The 15,674-nt window shown below is 59.9% G+C and overlaps 2 protein-coding genes across 2 annotated transcripts; one reads left to right on the forward strand and one right to left on the reverse strand.

The window, feature by feature from the left end:
• Positions 1 to 74: 74 nt before the first annotated feature.
• On the reverse strand, positions 75 to 7,913 carry YKT6 (YKT6 v-SNARE homolog). The gene is made up of 9 exons (XM_056508517.1): positions 7,777 to 7,913; positions 6,630 to 6,934; positions 5,837 to 5,958; positions 3,768 to 3,850; positions 3,026 to 3,126; positions 1,898 to 2,002; positions 1,674 to 1,739; positions 1,225 to 1,326; positions 75 to 824 (listed from the first exon to the last, which is right to left on the reverse strand). Exons 3-9 carry the CDS (start codon positions 5,938 to 5,940, stop codon positions 789 to 791), a joined length of 597 nt encoding a protein of 198 aa, XP_056364492.1. The 5' UTR covers positions 5,941 to 5,958; positions 6,630 to 6,934; positions 7,777 to 7,913; the 3' UTR covers positions 75 to 788.
• GCK (glucokinase) lies at positions 7,548 to 15,397 on the forward strand. Its single transcript, XM_056508501.1, has 10 exons — positions 7,548 to 8,561; positions 10,696 to 10,858; positions 10,979 to 11,133; positions 11,417 to 11,536; positions 11,627 to 11,722; positions 12,039 to 12,138; positions 12,279 to 12,462; positions 12,671 to 12,826; positions 13,433 to 13,666; positions 13,759 to 15,397. The coding sequence occupies exons 1-10, from the start codon at positions 8,517 to 8,519 to the stop codon at positions 13,901 to 13,903; spliced, it is 1,398 nt and encodes a 465-aa protein (XP_056364476.1). The 5' UTR covers positions 7,548 to 8,516; the 3' UTR covers positions 13,904 to 15,397.
• Positions 15,398 to 15,674: the final 277 nt, after the last annotated feature.

Raw genomic sequence — 15,674 nt, forward strand, 5'->3', positions numbered from 1 at the left:
CCTGCTGGGGTGCCCAGGACACTTCTGTCTGAAATCCCACCCCGGGTCGCCGCAGAAAGGGAAGGAACAGGGAACAACTGCCAAAGATGACTTTATCCCCTGGCCAGTGCAGGCAGGGCACGGAAACAACTGGAGCACTGCAAGGTACAGCCCAAGCCAAACTTTTCCCGAGGAGGAAGAGGAGGCAGTGAGGGCTGCTGGGCCCTGGCAGGTGCTGAGCCCTCCACCCTGGCTGGTGGGAGCAGGGGAGGGGCCCTGAGGTGCAGGGCAGGCTGGTGAGCTCCCCCTCCCCTAGCACCAGGACACAGCTCTGGGCTCACCAGCATGGGGAGAAGCTGCCCAAACAGGCAGTGAGCACCCCCCACCCAAGAAACCTTTTTCCCTTCCCCCCTTCTCCCACCCCCCCCAGCTCACCCTTAGAACACAAATACATAAAAGACCCCCAGCCCCTGGAATGGCACAGGGGGCTCTGCCTGCCCCCTCAGCCCCCTGGACAGCAGTGGGGGGCTCCTCCAGGCTCCCCGGGGGGTGTGAAGGCAGGGCAGCGTGTGGCTGGGTGCCTCCTGGTCCAAGCTGTCCCAGAACAGTGAGGGTGGAGGGTCTTCAGTGTGGACCTCCCCACATGGGTGCCAGTCCCGTGGCAGCATTGGTGTCCCCTCAAGGTGGACAACAGTCACATCAGCCCAGGGGGCTAAGGATCCCTGGCCCAGCCCCAGGAACACCCCTGGAGTGGCTGTGGAGGGGGGTGGAGGGCTGGTGGTCCAGAGGTGGAGACCCCAGGCTCCACATCACATGATTTCACAGCAGGAATTCTGCTTTCGGGCCTAAGAAGAGAAGAAAAACCATCTGTAAAGCTCCCCAAGGGTTTGGGGGTCCCAAGGCCACCTACCTGAGGTCTCACACAGCCCCTCTCCTGCCAGAGTAGGCCACCACAGCACCAAGGTTGATGACCCAGAGGCTCCTTTCCTTTTGGCCAGAGCTGGTGCCAGGAGTTGGGATGGGCATCACCCCCCACCCAGGGCAGGTGCAGGATACCCCCAGCGAGGTGCTGGGGGGCTCTGCAGCTGGAATTGGGGTAGCCAGGCTCTCCAGACCCAAAGCCTGTGGCAACAGGGGTGATCCCTGCCTGGTACCCAGAGCTGTGTCCCTGGGTCCATCCATCCCCCAAGGATGACACCCCACCCATTCCCAGCTCCCTCAGAAGGGGTGACTCTCCACACCCACCGTTTTGTAGAAGGCTTTGGATTGTGCCCCCAGCACCTCTGATTTGGAGACCAGGTCATCCAGCTTCTCCCCACGCTCCAGCAGTGATTCCATAGTGTTGTGCTGCCAGGGAAACATGGGCTGAGCCCCTGCACCGTCCCCACACCACTCTCACCCCACCATTCCTCATCCCACCAAGGGAGATGGGAACTGGGCTTGGGCAGGAGCAGCAAAGTTCCCACGGGGTCACAGACAGAGGAGACTGGCATTTGGAGGGGAGGACAGAGCTCTGCTGCTTGTGTCCAGCCAGCTGGGAAAAGCCCAAGCAGAAAAAACGGAGAAAGGGAAAAAGAGGAAGAGAAAAGGAAGCTCCCACACCAGGGAGGTGTCTGGGGTGACTACCCTGCCCCACAACATGCCCCCAGGGACCCCAGTGGCTTGTGCAGGCAGGAGCAACCCTGCAGCCTCACCAGAATGATTTTGGTCTCGTCCAGCTCTGCCTGCACTCGGGTCATTGGGTCAGCATCCCGGGGGTTCTGGGGAGAAACACAGCACTGCATCACCACAGGGACACCAGGGTGCCCCAGGGCACCCAGCATGTGCCAGTGCTGCCCATCTCCCCTGCCATTTTCAGGGCTGCAGGCAACACAGGAACCCTCTGTCTGGTGCCCTGCAGGGTCCTGGAGGTCTGTACCTGGTATTTGCTGAGATATCCATCCAAGGCAGAGTAGCTGATGGTGGCAGGTGACCCTGAGGGCCAGTCCATCTTACTGACCTGCCTGGAGAACTCATCCAGCACCTGCCAGGTGAGGAAGCAGCAGTTACCCTCCCAGAGCCACTGCTGTGGGGCCACAGTGCCTGAAAGGGTTTTGCTCATCAAAACAGAAGATCTGGAGATTTTTGGGAAGGGCCCTTACAGCTCATCCACACCCCTGCCCTGGGCAGGGACACCTTCCACAGGGCTGCTCCAAGCCCTGCCCAAACTGGCCTTGGACACCTGAAGGGCAGCCACAGCTTCTTTGGGAAACCTGTGTGAGTCCCCATCACCCTACAGGGAATGACTTCTTCCCAAGATCTCATCTCACCCTCCCCTCTGGCAGTGGGAAGCCATTCCCCCTTGTCCTGTCACTCCAGGCCCTTGTCCCAAGACCCTCTCCAGCTCTCTTAGAGCCGCTTTATATACTGGAAGGGGGTCTGGGGTTTCCCTGGAGCCTTCTCTTCTCTAGGCTGGACAACCCAGGTCTCCCAGCCTGTCTCCCTGGCAGTGGCTGGAAAACTGCCAGGGAAGAAGGACCTGGAGGTGCTGGTGGCAGTGACTGGACATGAGCCCAGGTATGCCTAGGCGGCCCCTGGGCTGTACCAGCCAGAGTGTGGCCACAAGTCCAGGGCAGTGCCATCCTCTGTGCTGGCACTGCTGAGGCCCCTTGAGTGCTGAAAATTCCATAATGGAAAAGGTTATCCAGGCTGCCCAGGGTGGTGGTGGAATCCCTGGAAGCATTCAAAAAAACACGTGAACATGGTACTAGGGGACATGGTTTAGAGGGGGCCTTGACCATGTTGGGGGAATGGTTGGACTCTATGATCTTGGAGGGCTTTTCCAACCAAAACAATTCCACAATTCCATGAGAGGTGCTCCTGCCCTCTGACCACCTTGGTTACCCTCCTCCTCCTCCTCTACCCCTTTTGAATGAGCTGAGGGCAGAGACATAGACAATCTCAGCATACAAGGACCAGAGCAATGCCCAAGCCAAGGTGGCCAGCCCTGACTGCTCAAAAAGCCCTGAGTGTGCCTTCTAGAGCAGCTCCCAGCACACACCCTCACCTTGTCCAGCAGGGTGAAACACACCCGCTGAGGATATTCATTGTCTGCAATCACCACTCCGGCCAGCCCATCGCCCCGGACATACACATGGCACAGGTACTCTGGGAAGGAAGGAAGGAAGGAAGGAAATTCCTGTCAGGGAGGCAGCAAAGGTCTCGAGCCTTCCCCAGCACACACCACCCTCCAGCCACCCCTCAGTTCTCCTCCTCCCCCAAACCACCCTGCAAGGTGTCATCAGCACCTGCATTCTTCAGTACTTCATTAGTAAAGTAGGAAGGCCTTAAAATTTGGGGCTCAGCCTCAAATTGTGCTGTGGCAGGGGCCCACAGTCATACCACACAGTGTGGGACATGAAAATGACATCCTACGGTAGCCAGGAAGAGCCTAGCCTGCTTTTAACTGGTTTTAATTAATAACAAGGCTGGGGTGTTATTAAAGAGGCTCCAGCAGCCAATCCAGGCTGTGTCCCACATGTCCTGGGGCTCGGGAGGAACTTGAAGCAGGACAGAGAGGCTGAAATGAGGTGAGAATTTGGGATATGGAGCCGGGATTTGCATGGCAAAGCTGGAACAGACCCTCAGCAGTGGGATGGTCTGGAAATTGGGGGGGCTGCAAGCCAACAGCTCCAGGGGTGCCAAGGGAGAGAGCAGACACTGGAGCAGCTCCCTGCAGAAGCTCTGCCACCCCAGCCAGGCTCAGGGCCAGCCCAGCAGCGCTGCCCAGCCTTTGGGGAAGCTCTCACCTTGCTCCTTGACCGAGGCCCTGCTGCCCAGCGCCGAGCGCTCCGTGATCAGCTGGCTCGTGAACGTCATGAACTCCTGCACACTGCGGGGACACAGCGCCAGGCTGGGCACGGCTGGGACACCAGCCGCCCCACGGCTCCCCAGGGCAACAAGCCCATGTCTGGGCAGTGGGGCTGCAGCTGAGTGCTGGGCTTTCCTTGGGGAGGAGGCTGCACCCTGAACCTCTGAGAAGTGGCAACCCTCAAACTGACACCTCCAGCCACCACCCAGAGCCAGGGGAGCATCCAGAGCCCTCAAGCTGTGAGTACAGGGGCAGAACTGCCCTTCCCATGCTGGGGATGAGCCCGGACAGGGACACCCTCCCCATCCCAGGGGGATGTTTGAACCCCCAGGCACTCAGCCACCACTCTGAGTCAAAGTTAAAGAATATCCTTTAGCCAGACTTGCTCTAAGTTTGGAAAACATTCCCGAGCCCAGGCTCAGGCTTGTCCAACAGGCTCCTCACTGATCCCTCGTCAACCCACAGCAAAGCAAAAAATGGCCAAAAATAATGAGCAGGAGTAAAATAAACCTGTTTCCAAAACACCACATCCTGGGCACGCTGGGATTAGCCAATGTGAGGCAACACCTTCCCCAGTTCTGCTGGAAAATCCCGGGAAGGAATATTTATCAGGGATCAGGTTACAGAGTTTGCCAAACAACAAGAGTGGGACAGCTCCTGCCCAGGATGTGACACAGTGCCAAGGAAATGTCACTGCACATAGACACTGGCACGGCAAAGACCAAGGTTTTCTGATGGCCTCCCACGGCTGGAAGCAATCCCAGGGCAGAAATTGCCTCTCAAGTTTACATCCCTTGGAGGGGTCTGCATTTCTCCCAGCCTGGTCACCAGTTCCAGGAGACTCTGGACTATTGGGATTACAGGCACTGCAGAGTCCAGCCCAAGGATTCCTGAACATTCTGAACATCCCCACTCGGGCAGAGAGGGAGCAGGGATGCCTTCCTCCAAGTAGAGGGATCTGATGTCAGCCACAGCCCCACCATGACCCCATGGTTTCGTACATATGATGCAAAAAACATTCAAGATCATTGAGTCCAGCCGTGTGCCAGTTAGGTCCCAGTGTGCATCTTCTTCAATGACAGCTCCTCCACTGGGAATACTGCTTTTATTTCCCAGTATTCCAGAAGGAGCTGCCCACTCTATACTTCCCTCTGCCTTCCTGGCCCTGCCAAATTCCTTGGGAGATGCTCAGCAGACATGAGGCAGTGGCACAGCCCAGCCCTGTGCTCCTGCCCAGCAGGTTCCACAGCTCCCAGGAGCCACAGCCCTGGTTATCCCAACTCCAACCCTTCAACCCACCTCTCTGGGAACTCCAAACTTCAACTAAACACACCTTAAACACCACACCTGGGCCAAGCTGTCGCAGGCCCTCTGAGCATCACCTGTGAATAAGCCTGGGAGAAGCACCAAATCCTGGGAACAGCTGCAAGGCTGACATGCCCACACCACCCCCCGCTCCAAACTTCACTGCTCTTCCCGAAATCCCAGACTCTCCTTTAAGCAGAGACACAGCCTGCTGTGGTGGAAGCCCTCAGCACAACCACACAGGGAATTTTCCTCAGGATTTGGGAACACAAGAGCTGCAGCTACAGAGTGTTTTGGGCCTGGAGCTGACGTCACCCGCTGGCACTGCTCCACGTCCCACTCGCACGTTTGGATAAGAAAGAGCTTTTTAAGACAGTCTTGCTTCACTCTTTCCCCTTCACCCCTGGAATTACAGAACCAAATGTGCCTGAGGCTCCATAAAGCCTTGGCATGGAAAATTTGGGTCCCAGAGGAATTTCACAACTCCTTTATCATTTAAAGCAGGCACTGGGAACAACCTATATCCACAGCACGTTCCTGCTTTGTTTTACAGCTTCAGGAGATTCTCAGGAGCTACCAGCGGGACAGAAAACCTACCAAAAGCTTCGGCTTACCCTCCCCAAGGTCCTGCCTGAGCCACACGCCAGCCTAGGGCACAGAGAAGCAAGTTCCCCCCCGAGGTTCCAGCTGCCTGGCACCCACCTGGCTCTCTGAAAGAAGTTGAAGGTGGACACATCATAGGCAGCTTTGAGCAAATGCACTTTGGGGTCACCTTTGTAAAGGACACTTAGGCTGTAGAGCCTCATCGTGGCGGCTCCGTGGGCCTGGGGAAAAGCAAGGGTTGGGACTGAGGCCATACAGGGGCTAGAACACCCTCGGACCCCTGTGCCAGCCCTGCACAACAGCGCAGTACAGCCCAGTGCAACCCAGTACAGCCCAGTGCAACCCAGTACAGCCCAGTACAGCCCAGCCCTGGGCCCCCCAGTCAGCCCAGCTGGCCCAGCCCCACCTTCCCCTGTACAGCCCAGAGCCCCCAGTACAGCTCCCAGTACAGCCCCCAGTACAGCTCCCAGTACAGCCCCAGTACAGCCCCCGCACAGCCCCAGTACAGCCCCAGTACAATCCCCAGTACAGCCCCCAGTACAGCCCCAGTACAATCCCCAGTACAGCCCCCAGTACAGCTCCCAGTACAGCCCCCAGTACAGCCCCAGTACAATCCCCAGTACAGCCCCAGTACAATCCCCAGTACAGCCCCCAGTACAGCTCCCAGTACAGCCCCCAGTACAGCTCCCAGTACAGCCCCCAGTACAGCCCCAGTACAATCCCCAGTACAGCCCCCAGTATAGCCCCAGTACAATCCTCAGTACAGCCCCAGTACAATCCCCAGTACAGCTCCCAGTACAGCCCTCGCACAGCCCCAGTACAGCCCCCAGTACGGCCCCAGTACGGCCCCAGTACGGCCCCAGTACAGCCCCCAGCCCGCCCCGGTACCGACGCTGCGGTCGCGGCTCAGCGCAGGCGGCAGCCGAGGGGCGATGGCGCGACCCGGAAGTGGAACATGGCGACCGGAAGTGCCGGCACTGCCACGGGACTCTTCCCGCACTGCGCACGCGCCAGGTTTGTCCCTCCCCCTTGGCCTCCTGACCAATCACCGCCCGCCCCCCTTCGCCTCTCTGCGGCGTCAGGCGGGCACCAATCAGCGCCGCCCTGGCGTCATGGCGGTGTTCGTTCCTCATGGCGGCCGGCAGGGGGCGCTGTTCCCGACAGGCAGGGCTGCGCGGGCAGGCGGTTCGGCTCTCCCTGTGGGGCGGGGACCCTGCGTGGGGCAGGACTCCCTGTGTGGGACGGGGGTCCCTCTGTGTGGGGCAAGACTCCCTGTGTGGGACGGGGATCCCCCTGTGTGGGGCAGGACTCCCTGTGTGGGGCGGGGATCCCTCTGTGTGGGGCAAGACTCCCTGTGTGGGGCAGGACTCCCTGTGTGAGACGGGGATCCCTCTGCGTGGGGCAGGACTCCCTGTGGGACGGGGATCCCTCTGTTTGGGGCAGGACTCCCCTGTGTGGGGCAGGACTCCCTGTGTGGGACGGGGGTCCCTCTGTGGGGTGACTCCCCTGTGCGAGAGCCTCTCCCTATTGGTGTGGTGATTCTCTCTGAGAAGGATCCCCCCGAGGGGAGCAGCCTTCCCTGGATGCTGGGGGACGACTGTGGAATGGGGACCCGTCCGTGGGGCGGTTCTGCCTCGTGCTGGAGATACACTGACGAGGGCTGGGTTTCGGACCGCTCCGAGGTGTGAGGGCCCGCGTGGGTGGGCACCAGCGCCGGGGCAGGGCTCCAGAGCCCTGCTTGCCCCCGGTACCCCTGCGCAGGGCCGGTGGGCACGGTGGGGTGACCCGAATCCCCGAGGGGGGACCCCTGCTCTGCCCTCCCCAGGGCCCCCCAGGGGGCTGCACCCCTGACACCCGTCGGGGCTTCCCGGAGACCCTCCTCGGCTCTGTGCCTGAGGAGATGCTGCCGCAGACCAACACCAGGAGGTTTTGGGGAGCACCCATGACCAAGAGTGTTCCTCATCCCATCTGGACCTCCATAATCCCGTTTCCACAACACCGGGGGGATAACGTGGCTCCATCCCTGTCCTCAAACCCACAGCTATCCCCGATCTGCTGCGGCGCCGGGTGTCAGTGCCAGCACCACTGGATCCTTTCCCATCCCGGGGCTCGGAGGCTTCCCCGCCGCCCTCGCCCCTCCGCGGGTGTCTGTAGGCCGCGCTGTGTCCGCGGTCTCCATGGGAGCATGCCGGTTGCCAAGCCGGCCGGTGGAGTGCTTGCCACCACCATCGAGCCGTTGGTATGACAACGGGGACACGGGTGACCCGGGGCGTGGTGCTTCGCGTGACGGGGCCAGCGGCCCCTGCGGGGAGGGTCCTGGCCAAGCCTCGCCAACGCACCCGGGGGTCGCGGCGGGGTGCCGGAGCCCGCTGCGCTGCGCTGGGACCCCCGCGCCAGCACCACCCGGGGATTTACTGACGCGTTGAGGAAGCGAGCAGGAGAGCGTGAGCGGAGCCCCTCCGGAGCGAAGGATGTGGGGCGACAGGGCTGATCCCACCAGGGCCCCGGGCCCCGCTTCCTGCCCCTCTGCTTGAGGCCTGGGGGCATCGGGACTCCCTCAGTGGGTGCTGGACTGGAGCATCGGATGAGATAACAGCGAAAGTGGAGCATCCGCGTGTGCAGCGAGGGACGGAGCGAGGGACGGAGCAGCCCGGAGCCTGCCGGACAACCTCCAGGACAGGGCAGGGGGCTCCCCCGGGCCAGGCACCACGGTGGGGACACAGGGGCTGAGGGGGGCACGGCTTGGCCCGTAGCCCACCCCACCCCACCACCTGCCCCCATGCTGGATCACCGAGCCAGGATGGAGAGCAGCAGGAAGGAGAAGGTGAGGCTGCTGCCAGGGCAATGCTGGGGGGCCAGGGGGGATCGGGGGTGCCCAGTGGGTGTGGGGAAGAGTGCGGATCCTCGCCGGGGTTCCAGCCTTTCCTGGAGTGAGGGGCCAGGTGCTCCCAGCATCTCCCACGGTTCCAGTGGAAGTGTCCCACAGGATGGCTGGTGGGGAGGACACCAGCTCCCGGGCAGCCTGGGGGCAGCCCAATGTGCCACAGGAACGTCCCCGTCCCTGAGGTCACCCCCAGCACAGCACAGGCCCTACAGCACTGAGGGCTCATGATGGACCTGGGAGCATTTGTGGGACATTCTGCTGGGCTGGGATACTCCCATCTCACCATCGCCCTGGGCATCTTGCAGCCATGCAGCTGCATCCCCAGGATGAGATGGGGCCTGTCACCTCCTTCACCTGGCTGTCATCATTATCACTGAGGCACCCAGCAGGATGGCACATGGCTCATCCCCAGTCAAAAACCATTTGTTTGTGGGAAGCATCCTCTCCCAGATGGATTGAGCTCATGGGGTCGTGGGTGAGGATAGTGGAGACATTCCCTGCTGCCAACTGGAACACCAAGGGGACACCAAGGGGACACTGAGGGGACTCGTCACATGCTGGACCAGCAGAGATGGATGTCACTAGCCACTGCAGCCAGCAGCCACATGGTTCCCAGCTCCATCCCTTTTGTGGGATGCATTGGAGCACAATACTTCCATGGGAAGCTGAAAGCCAGATATGGGAAGACCCAAATCCTTCCAGGGCAGGGCCAAACCCATTGTTTTGACGGTGAGTGAGGAGATGAGTAGGGACATGTGGTGCTGAGATGGAAAAAACATTGGAGAAACACAATTCAGACTCCTGGGTGCCAGTCTTGGGACGGGGACCCTCCGGCCGTGGCAGATCTGGTGTTGCCATAACAAGCAGCGCCGTGGGATGGATTAGCACTAAATACCTTCAGCCAGCAGCCCAGGAGGGGTGATCGAATCCAGCTCCATGCTTTTACTGGCAGGATTTTTCCAGTCATTCTGAGCCAAATACCCTCTGGATCAGGGCAAACCTCACCACAATGCTGCTGTGGGTGCCCGGCTCCTTTCCAGGGTGGTCTGTGCTGCAGCTATGGCACCGGGTGATACGCCAGAATGGAGGGCAGCTGAAATGAGCCACGGCAAGGGGGTGTCTCCAGTGCTGGGTGCTCCAAACCACACCCCAAATGCTTTCCTGAGCCCCCTACCCCAAAACCTGTCAGGAAAAAGCAGCAGCCTTGAGGCAAACATCTGTGTGCCGGCAAGAGCATTGGAGCCTACCCGGAGCCAAGTGACTAATGAGCCCTAATGCTGCGACTGCAGCTGGTGGAGGAGTGCCGGCTCCGGCTCCATCTGACAGCCGGGGCACCTGCCCCCATTCCTGCCGGCTAATGGAGGCTGCGCCAAGCCCGGGGTTGCTACGGAAAGGATAAACACGGATCCTGCTTGCCAGGTGCTTCCCTGGAGTGGGCCCTGCGGCTCTCCCTGGCAGCGAGACAAGGCAGCAATCCCCAACAACATTCCTCCCTGCCTGCCCTCTGCCCCATATTAGCCCCTCATTTGATGGGCAAAAAATGGTACTTGTGATTCCCAGTGGGATACAGGGAGAGGGATGCTCCCAGGGGAACAAGAAATATTCTTCATCATTAAAGAATCCTATATCCTGGGTGGGAGATGCTGTGCTCCTCAATGGCATGACCAGAAGTACTTCTTGCTGGGAATGACCCTGGGGTTCATGAGGATGGGATGTCCCATGTCACTGCTGGAATGGCGCTGGCTTCTACACAACCATCTAAAAATTCAGCTAGGTGACAGGGATGGCAGAAACCTAGTGCCAACCCTGGTCCCCGAGGACCCCAGAGCTGACTGTGGCATCCTGCAGGCAGCACCCGGTGGGCACTTGGTGCCTTAGGACAGTCTTATGGATTCCCTGATGCCTCTGTTCAATAGGAGGGGAATAGCAGAGCAATAGGATAAGTAATTTCAGAGTGTCTATGTTCCAACGGGGAAAACCAGGGCTGGAGAAAGGCAAACTTGGTTATTTCTTGCAGTTCCGGCCCCTTGCATCCCATATCCCTGGTCCCTGGCTGATGCTGTGTTGTATGCAGGTGGAGCAGATCCTGTCAGAGTTCCGTCTGAAGGAGGAGGACCTGAAGAAGGTGATGTACCGCATGCAGAAGGAGATGGACCGAGGGCTCAAGCTGGAGACACATGAGGAAGCCTCTGTCAAAATGCTGCCCACCTATGTCCGCTCCACTCCCGAGGGCTCTGGTACGGTGTCACTTCCAGTACCTTGTGTGACACTCCTTCCTCGGACCTCATCAAGCTCCATGTGAAAGGCTGAGCCTTCCAAGAGTCCATCACTTTCTCTCCCTCTCCCTGGCTTTGCAGAGGTGGGAGACTTCCTGTCACTGGACCTGGGTGGCACCAATTTCCGTGTCATGCTGGTGAAAGTGGGCGAGGGAGAGGAGGGGCAGTGGAAGGTGAAGACGAAGCACCAGATGTATTCCATCCCGGAGGATGCCATGACTGGGACAGCTGAGATGGTTAGTGGAGCACACGTGTCATCCCATCCCATCCCATCCCATCCCATCCCATCCCATCCCATCCCATCCCATCCCATCCCATCCCATCCCATCCCATCCCATCCCAGTTCTTTTGCTGTGTGTGTTTCAATGGGAACACGGAGGGGACAGCCCCATCCGTCCAGCCAGCAGAAGCTGGGGGTTGGCCAGGCCTGGGGAACTCATGGTGGAGGACAGTGTCTGCCCAAGGGCAGTGGGAGAGTGGGGACATCTCTTGGGAAAGGCTGGACCTCCTGTCTTCCAGCTTTTTGACTACATCTCCGAGTGCATCTCTGATTTCCTGGACAAGCACCAGATGAAGCACAAAAAGCTGCCCCTGGGCTTCACCTTCTCCTTCCCTGTGCGGCACGAGGACATCGACAAGGTGAGGGGGTGGCCTGGCAGCACGAGGACTTAGGGGTCTCCAAGCCTCACCTACACCCACAGCCCCATTTTGGTCTGACCCCCATTCCAGGGCATCCTCCTGAACTGGACCAAGGGCTTCAAAGCCTCCGGCGCGGAAGGGAACAACGTGGTGGGGCTGCTGAGGGACGCCATCAAACGGCGAGGGGTGAGAGGATCAGACAGCTGTGCTGGGACCACCGCGGCCAGCTGTCCCTGCCATGGGCGCACTCCAGCCTGGCTGTGCCTGCTGCAGGGCCACTGGAGCCTGGTGTGTCCCCAGGAAGGGACCACTGGAGCATAGCTGTCCCCATGATGGGGCTGCTGGAGCTGAGTGTGTCTCTGGGTAGGGCTGTTGCATGTGTTTGTGCACACGTGTGCATGACACATGCCCAGGTCCTCACCCTTGGGGATCATCCACCCCAAACCTGCCTGTCGTGGGACAGCCTGGCCCTCCATGAGCCTACAATGGTCTCTGTCCCCAGGACTTTGAGATGGACGTGGTGGCGATGGTGAATGACACAGTGGCCACGATGATCTCCTGCTACTACGAAGATCACCGGTGCGAGGTTGGGATGATTGTGGGTAAGATGTCTCTTCTACAAGTTCTTCCCCATTGCTCACACTACTATCCCAGTTTTATCCCAGTTGGGATGGGAGGGCTGTGGCGGGGGGCTGTCACTGCTGCCCCCCCGCCGCGCAGACCCATCCCCAGTTCCCGGCAGGGACGGGCTGCAACGCCTGCTACATGGAGGAGATGCACAACGTGGAGCTGGTGGAGGGCGACGAGGGGCGGATGTGCGTCAACACGGAGTGGGGGGCCTTTGGTGCCTCCGGGGAGCTGGACGAGTTCCTGCTGGAGTACGACCGCGTGGTGGACGAGACCTCACTTAACCCCGGTCAGCAACTGTAAGGAATAGGAGAGATCCATTCCCCTGGGCATCACTCCCAACCGCTGCGCCACGCTGGGCTCAGTCCCAGCACAGGCGCCCTTCGCCCTGGGCCGTGCCCGTGCGGGGGAGCACATCCAGCGAGGAGGGGGGAAGGAAAGGGGGGTGCTGTGGGATGTGCCCCCTCAAATCCCAGCTCTGATGCCGCCCCCTCACCTATGCCCCAGGTACGAGAAGATCATTGGGGGGAAGTACATGGGAGAGATTGTGCGGCTGGTGCTGCTGAAGCTGGTGGATGAGAACCTGCTCTTCAACGGGGAGGCCTCTGAGAAGCTCAAGACTCGCGGGACCTTTGAGACCCGCTTCATGTCCCAGATTGAGAGGTACGAGGCTGAGGAGTGGCACCCCCAAACCAGCCTGCCAGGCTGCATTGCGCTGGGAGGTCTGTGCTCTCACTCCACACTGGTCCAGGCATACTGAGGAGTCTGTGCTCTCGCTCTGCACTGGGTGTCCCCCATGGGGATCTCCCTATTCCCTCATCCCATGCCAGTCTGCTTTGACTGCCTCTTTTGGGGGGTCTTTTATCCTGTTACCCCACACCAGCCTACTCTGACTGTCCCATCTTGGAGTCCCTATGTCCTGCCACCCAAACCACAGTGTCCCATGACACATCATGATCCCATCATTCTTTACCCGCCTGCTCGGTTCCATATTGGGGTCCCCATGTCCTGTCACCACACATTAGGGGGGCCCACTTCCAGGTCTCTCTGTCCCATCACCCCACACCAGCCCTCTACAGCAGCCCCATGTTGCGGTCCCCCATTCCATCATCCCACACCAACCTGCTCTGACTGACCCAGTTGGGGTTCCCCATCCTGTGATCCCACACAACTGCCCCCATCCCATCACTCCCCATCCTTCTCCAGCTGCCTTACCCAGGGTCGCCATCCTTCAGCCTTTGCTGACCCCATTTTCTCCCCCCACCCCAGCGATTCTGATGACCGCAAGCAGATCTACAACATCCTGTCAGCCTTTGAGCTGCTGCCTTCTCGGACGGACTGTGAGATTGTGCGCCGGGTGTGTGAGAGCGTGTCCACACGGGCTGCCCAGATGTGCTCGGCCGGGCTGGCGGGCGTCATCAACCGCATGCGGGAGAGCCGCAGCCAGGACACCCTCAAGATCACTGTTGGTGTTGACGGCTCTGTCTACAAGCTCCATCCCAGGTGGGGATCCCCAGGCCCCAATGACATCCCCATACTCTCCCTTCATCTCCCAAGCCTGAGCCCATTCCTGACCCCGTGTTCCCACTCCCCAGCTTCAAGGACCATTTCCACGCCACAGTGCGGCAGCTGACGCCTGGCTGTGACATCACCTTCATCCAGTCAGAGGAAGGCAGCGGGCGCGGGGCCGCCCTCATCTCAGCCGTGGCCTGCAAGATGGCCTGCATGATGGGGCAGTGAGCTGGACTCAGAGGGGTGGCAGGGGCCGGTGGTCCTGCTCGGAGTGCTGTGGGAGCAGACGCTGACGCGGGAAGGAGGCGGCTCCGGCCCCCAATAAACGGGGTGTGTGTGGACTTCTCTGGGGCCGTTTGGGCCAGTGCTCTTCGTGCCTCTCTCCCCGTGCTGGTAAGAGAGACCCCCATGGGGATGCCCCACACATATGGGGCAGCCAAGGAGCTTCCCGTGCCCTCACCCCCTCCCCCATCCTCACACAGCTGCAGCAAGGGGGGCTCTGGTGCACCCCAGCCCCTTTGCATGGGGACAGCCCCCCCAAGGGGGTTGGCCTAGAGATAAGGGGCTCTTTGAGGGTATTTTGGGGGGATGTCAGGGTAGAGGAGCTCCTGACCAGTGATCCCTGGGGTGCAGAGGCTGTCCAGAGTGCACCAGAAATGGGCCAGATGGAGGGGGGCATACTGGGGGGATCCCCTCCAGCCATGTCCCCACCCATGTTCCCTGAAATGTCTGGGGCACCCCAGAGATTTGAGTTCACCAGAGGGTCTGGAGCAGAGTAATGGGGTCCCTCTGGGGGTCATGGGCACCCCAGGGTGTTCGGGTTCCTCTAAGGATCTGGCAGTACTGGAGCATATTGTGGTTCCCTGAAGGCCCTGGAAGCAACCCAGGGTTTTGGACCACTCTGAGGGTCTGGAGCACCCCAGGTGTGGAGTGGTCCTTGTGAGACACCACAGGATGTTGGGATCCCTTTGAGAGTTTGGGGCACTCCAGGGTCAGGGCGCATTGGGGTCAGCCCTGGGGGTGTGGAGTTACCCCATGGCATGGGCTGCCTTGGTTGTCCAGGGTTGTATCTGTGATATATGGGCCACTCCATGGGTCTGGAGTCACCCCGGGACATGGAGGCACCCGGGACCTAGGGACATCTCAGGGTGCTGGAGTAACTCTTGGGCATCCAGGACTACCTGGAGGGACTGGATCACCACAGGGTGTGGGGCCAACCTGGGGGGCTGGGACTACCAAGGGGTCTTGGTGTCCTCACAAAGTGCAGGGTCACCCCATGGCTGGGGGGTGCACGTTGAGGGGCTGGGGACACAGGGGGTGTCTGTGTCACCCCAAGAGACAAAGCACCCAGCAGTGCTGCTCCTGAAGCCCCTGGATCCATGGGTAGCACTGGGATCCCACAGCTCATTGCAGGAGGGGACAGGGATGCCTCTGCTCTGCCTGGCTGCAGCCCTCAGCCAGCAGGATCCCCTTTGCTTTGAGTGGCTGCAGCCGGCAGCACCAGACCTGCTTGTGCACGCTGGCCAGGGCCAAAAGTGGATTTCGCTGTGCTCTGATTGGCCACGGCCCTCAGCCAGCAGGACCCTGTGTTCTGACTGGTTTGCACCAGAAAGGCATCCTTGAGCTCTGGTTGATGGCAGCCCTCAGAGACCTGCAGTCTCTCTGTTCCAGTAAAGCGGGGGCAAACAGAAGAGGTTCCCTGCACTCCAATTGGCTGGAATTAAAGAAAAAAAAAAAAAAAAAAAAAAAAAAAAGTGTGGGATTCCCTGTGCTCTGATTGGCTGAGACTGAAGAAAGGATTCCCTGTCCTCAGCTAGGACAGTGCCAATGCCAGTGTTGGGGACAGTGAGGATGATCCCAAGCCCATGGCAGTGCTGGTGACAAGTGGGTGACAAGTGACAGTGCCAAGTGCAGGGACAGATGCAGTGCCAGGCATGCTGGTGCACAGTGAGGGAACAGTGACAGTCAGGACCACCCAGGTGTGTGGAGGGAACCACTC

Source organism: Oenanthe melanoleuca, chromosome 22 (assembly GCF_029582105.1).
Source record: "Oenanthe melanoleuca isolate GR-GAL-2019-014 chromosome 22, OMel1.0, whole genome shotgun sequence".
In the NCBI taxonomy this organism is placed as follows: Eukaryota; Metazoa; Chordata; class Aves; order Passeriformes; family Muscicapidae; genus Oenanthe; species Oenanthe melanoleuca.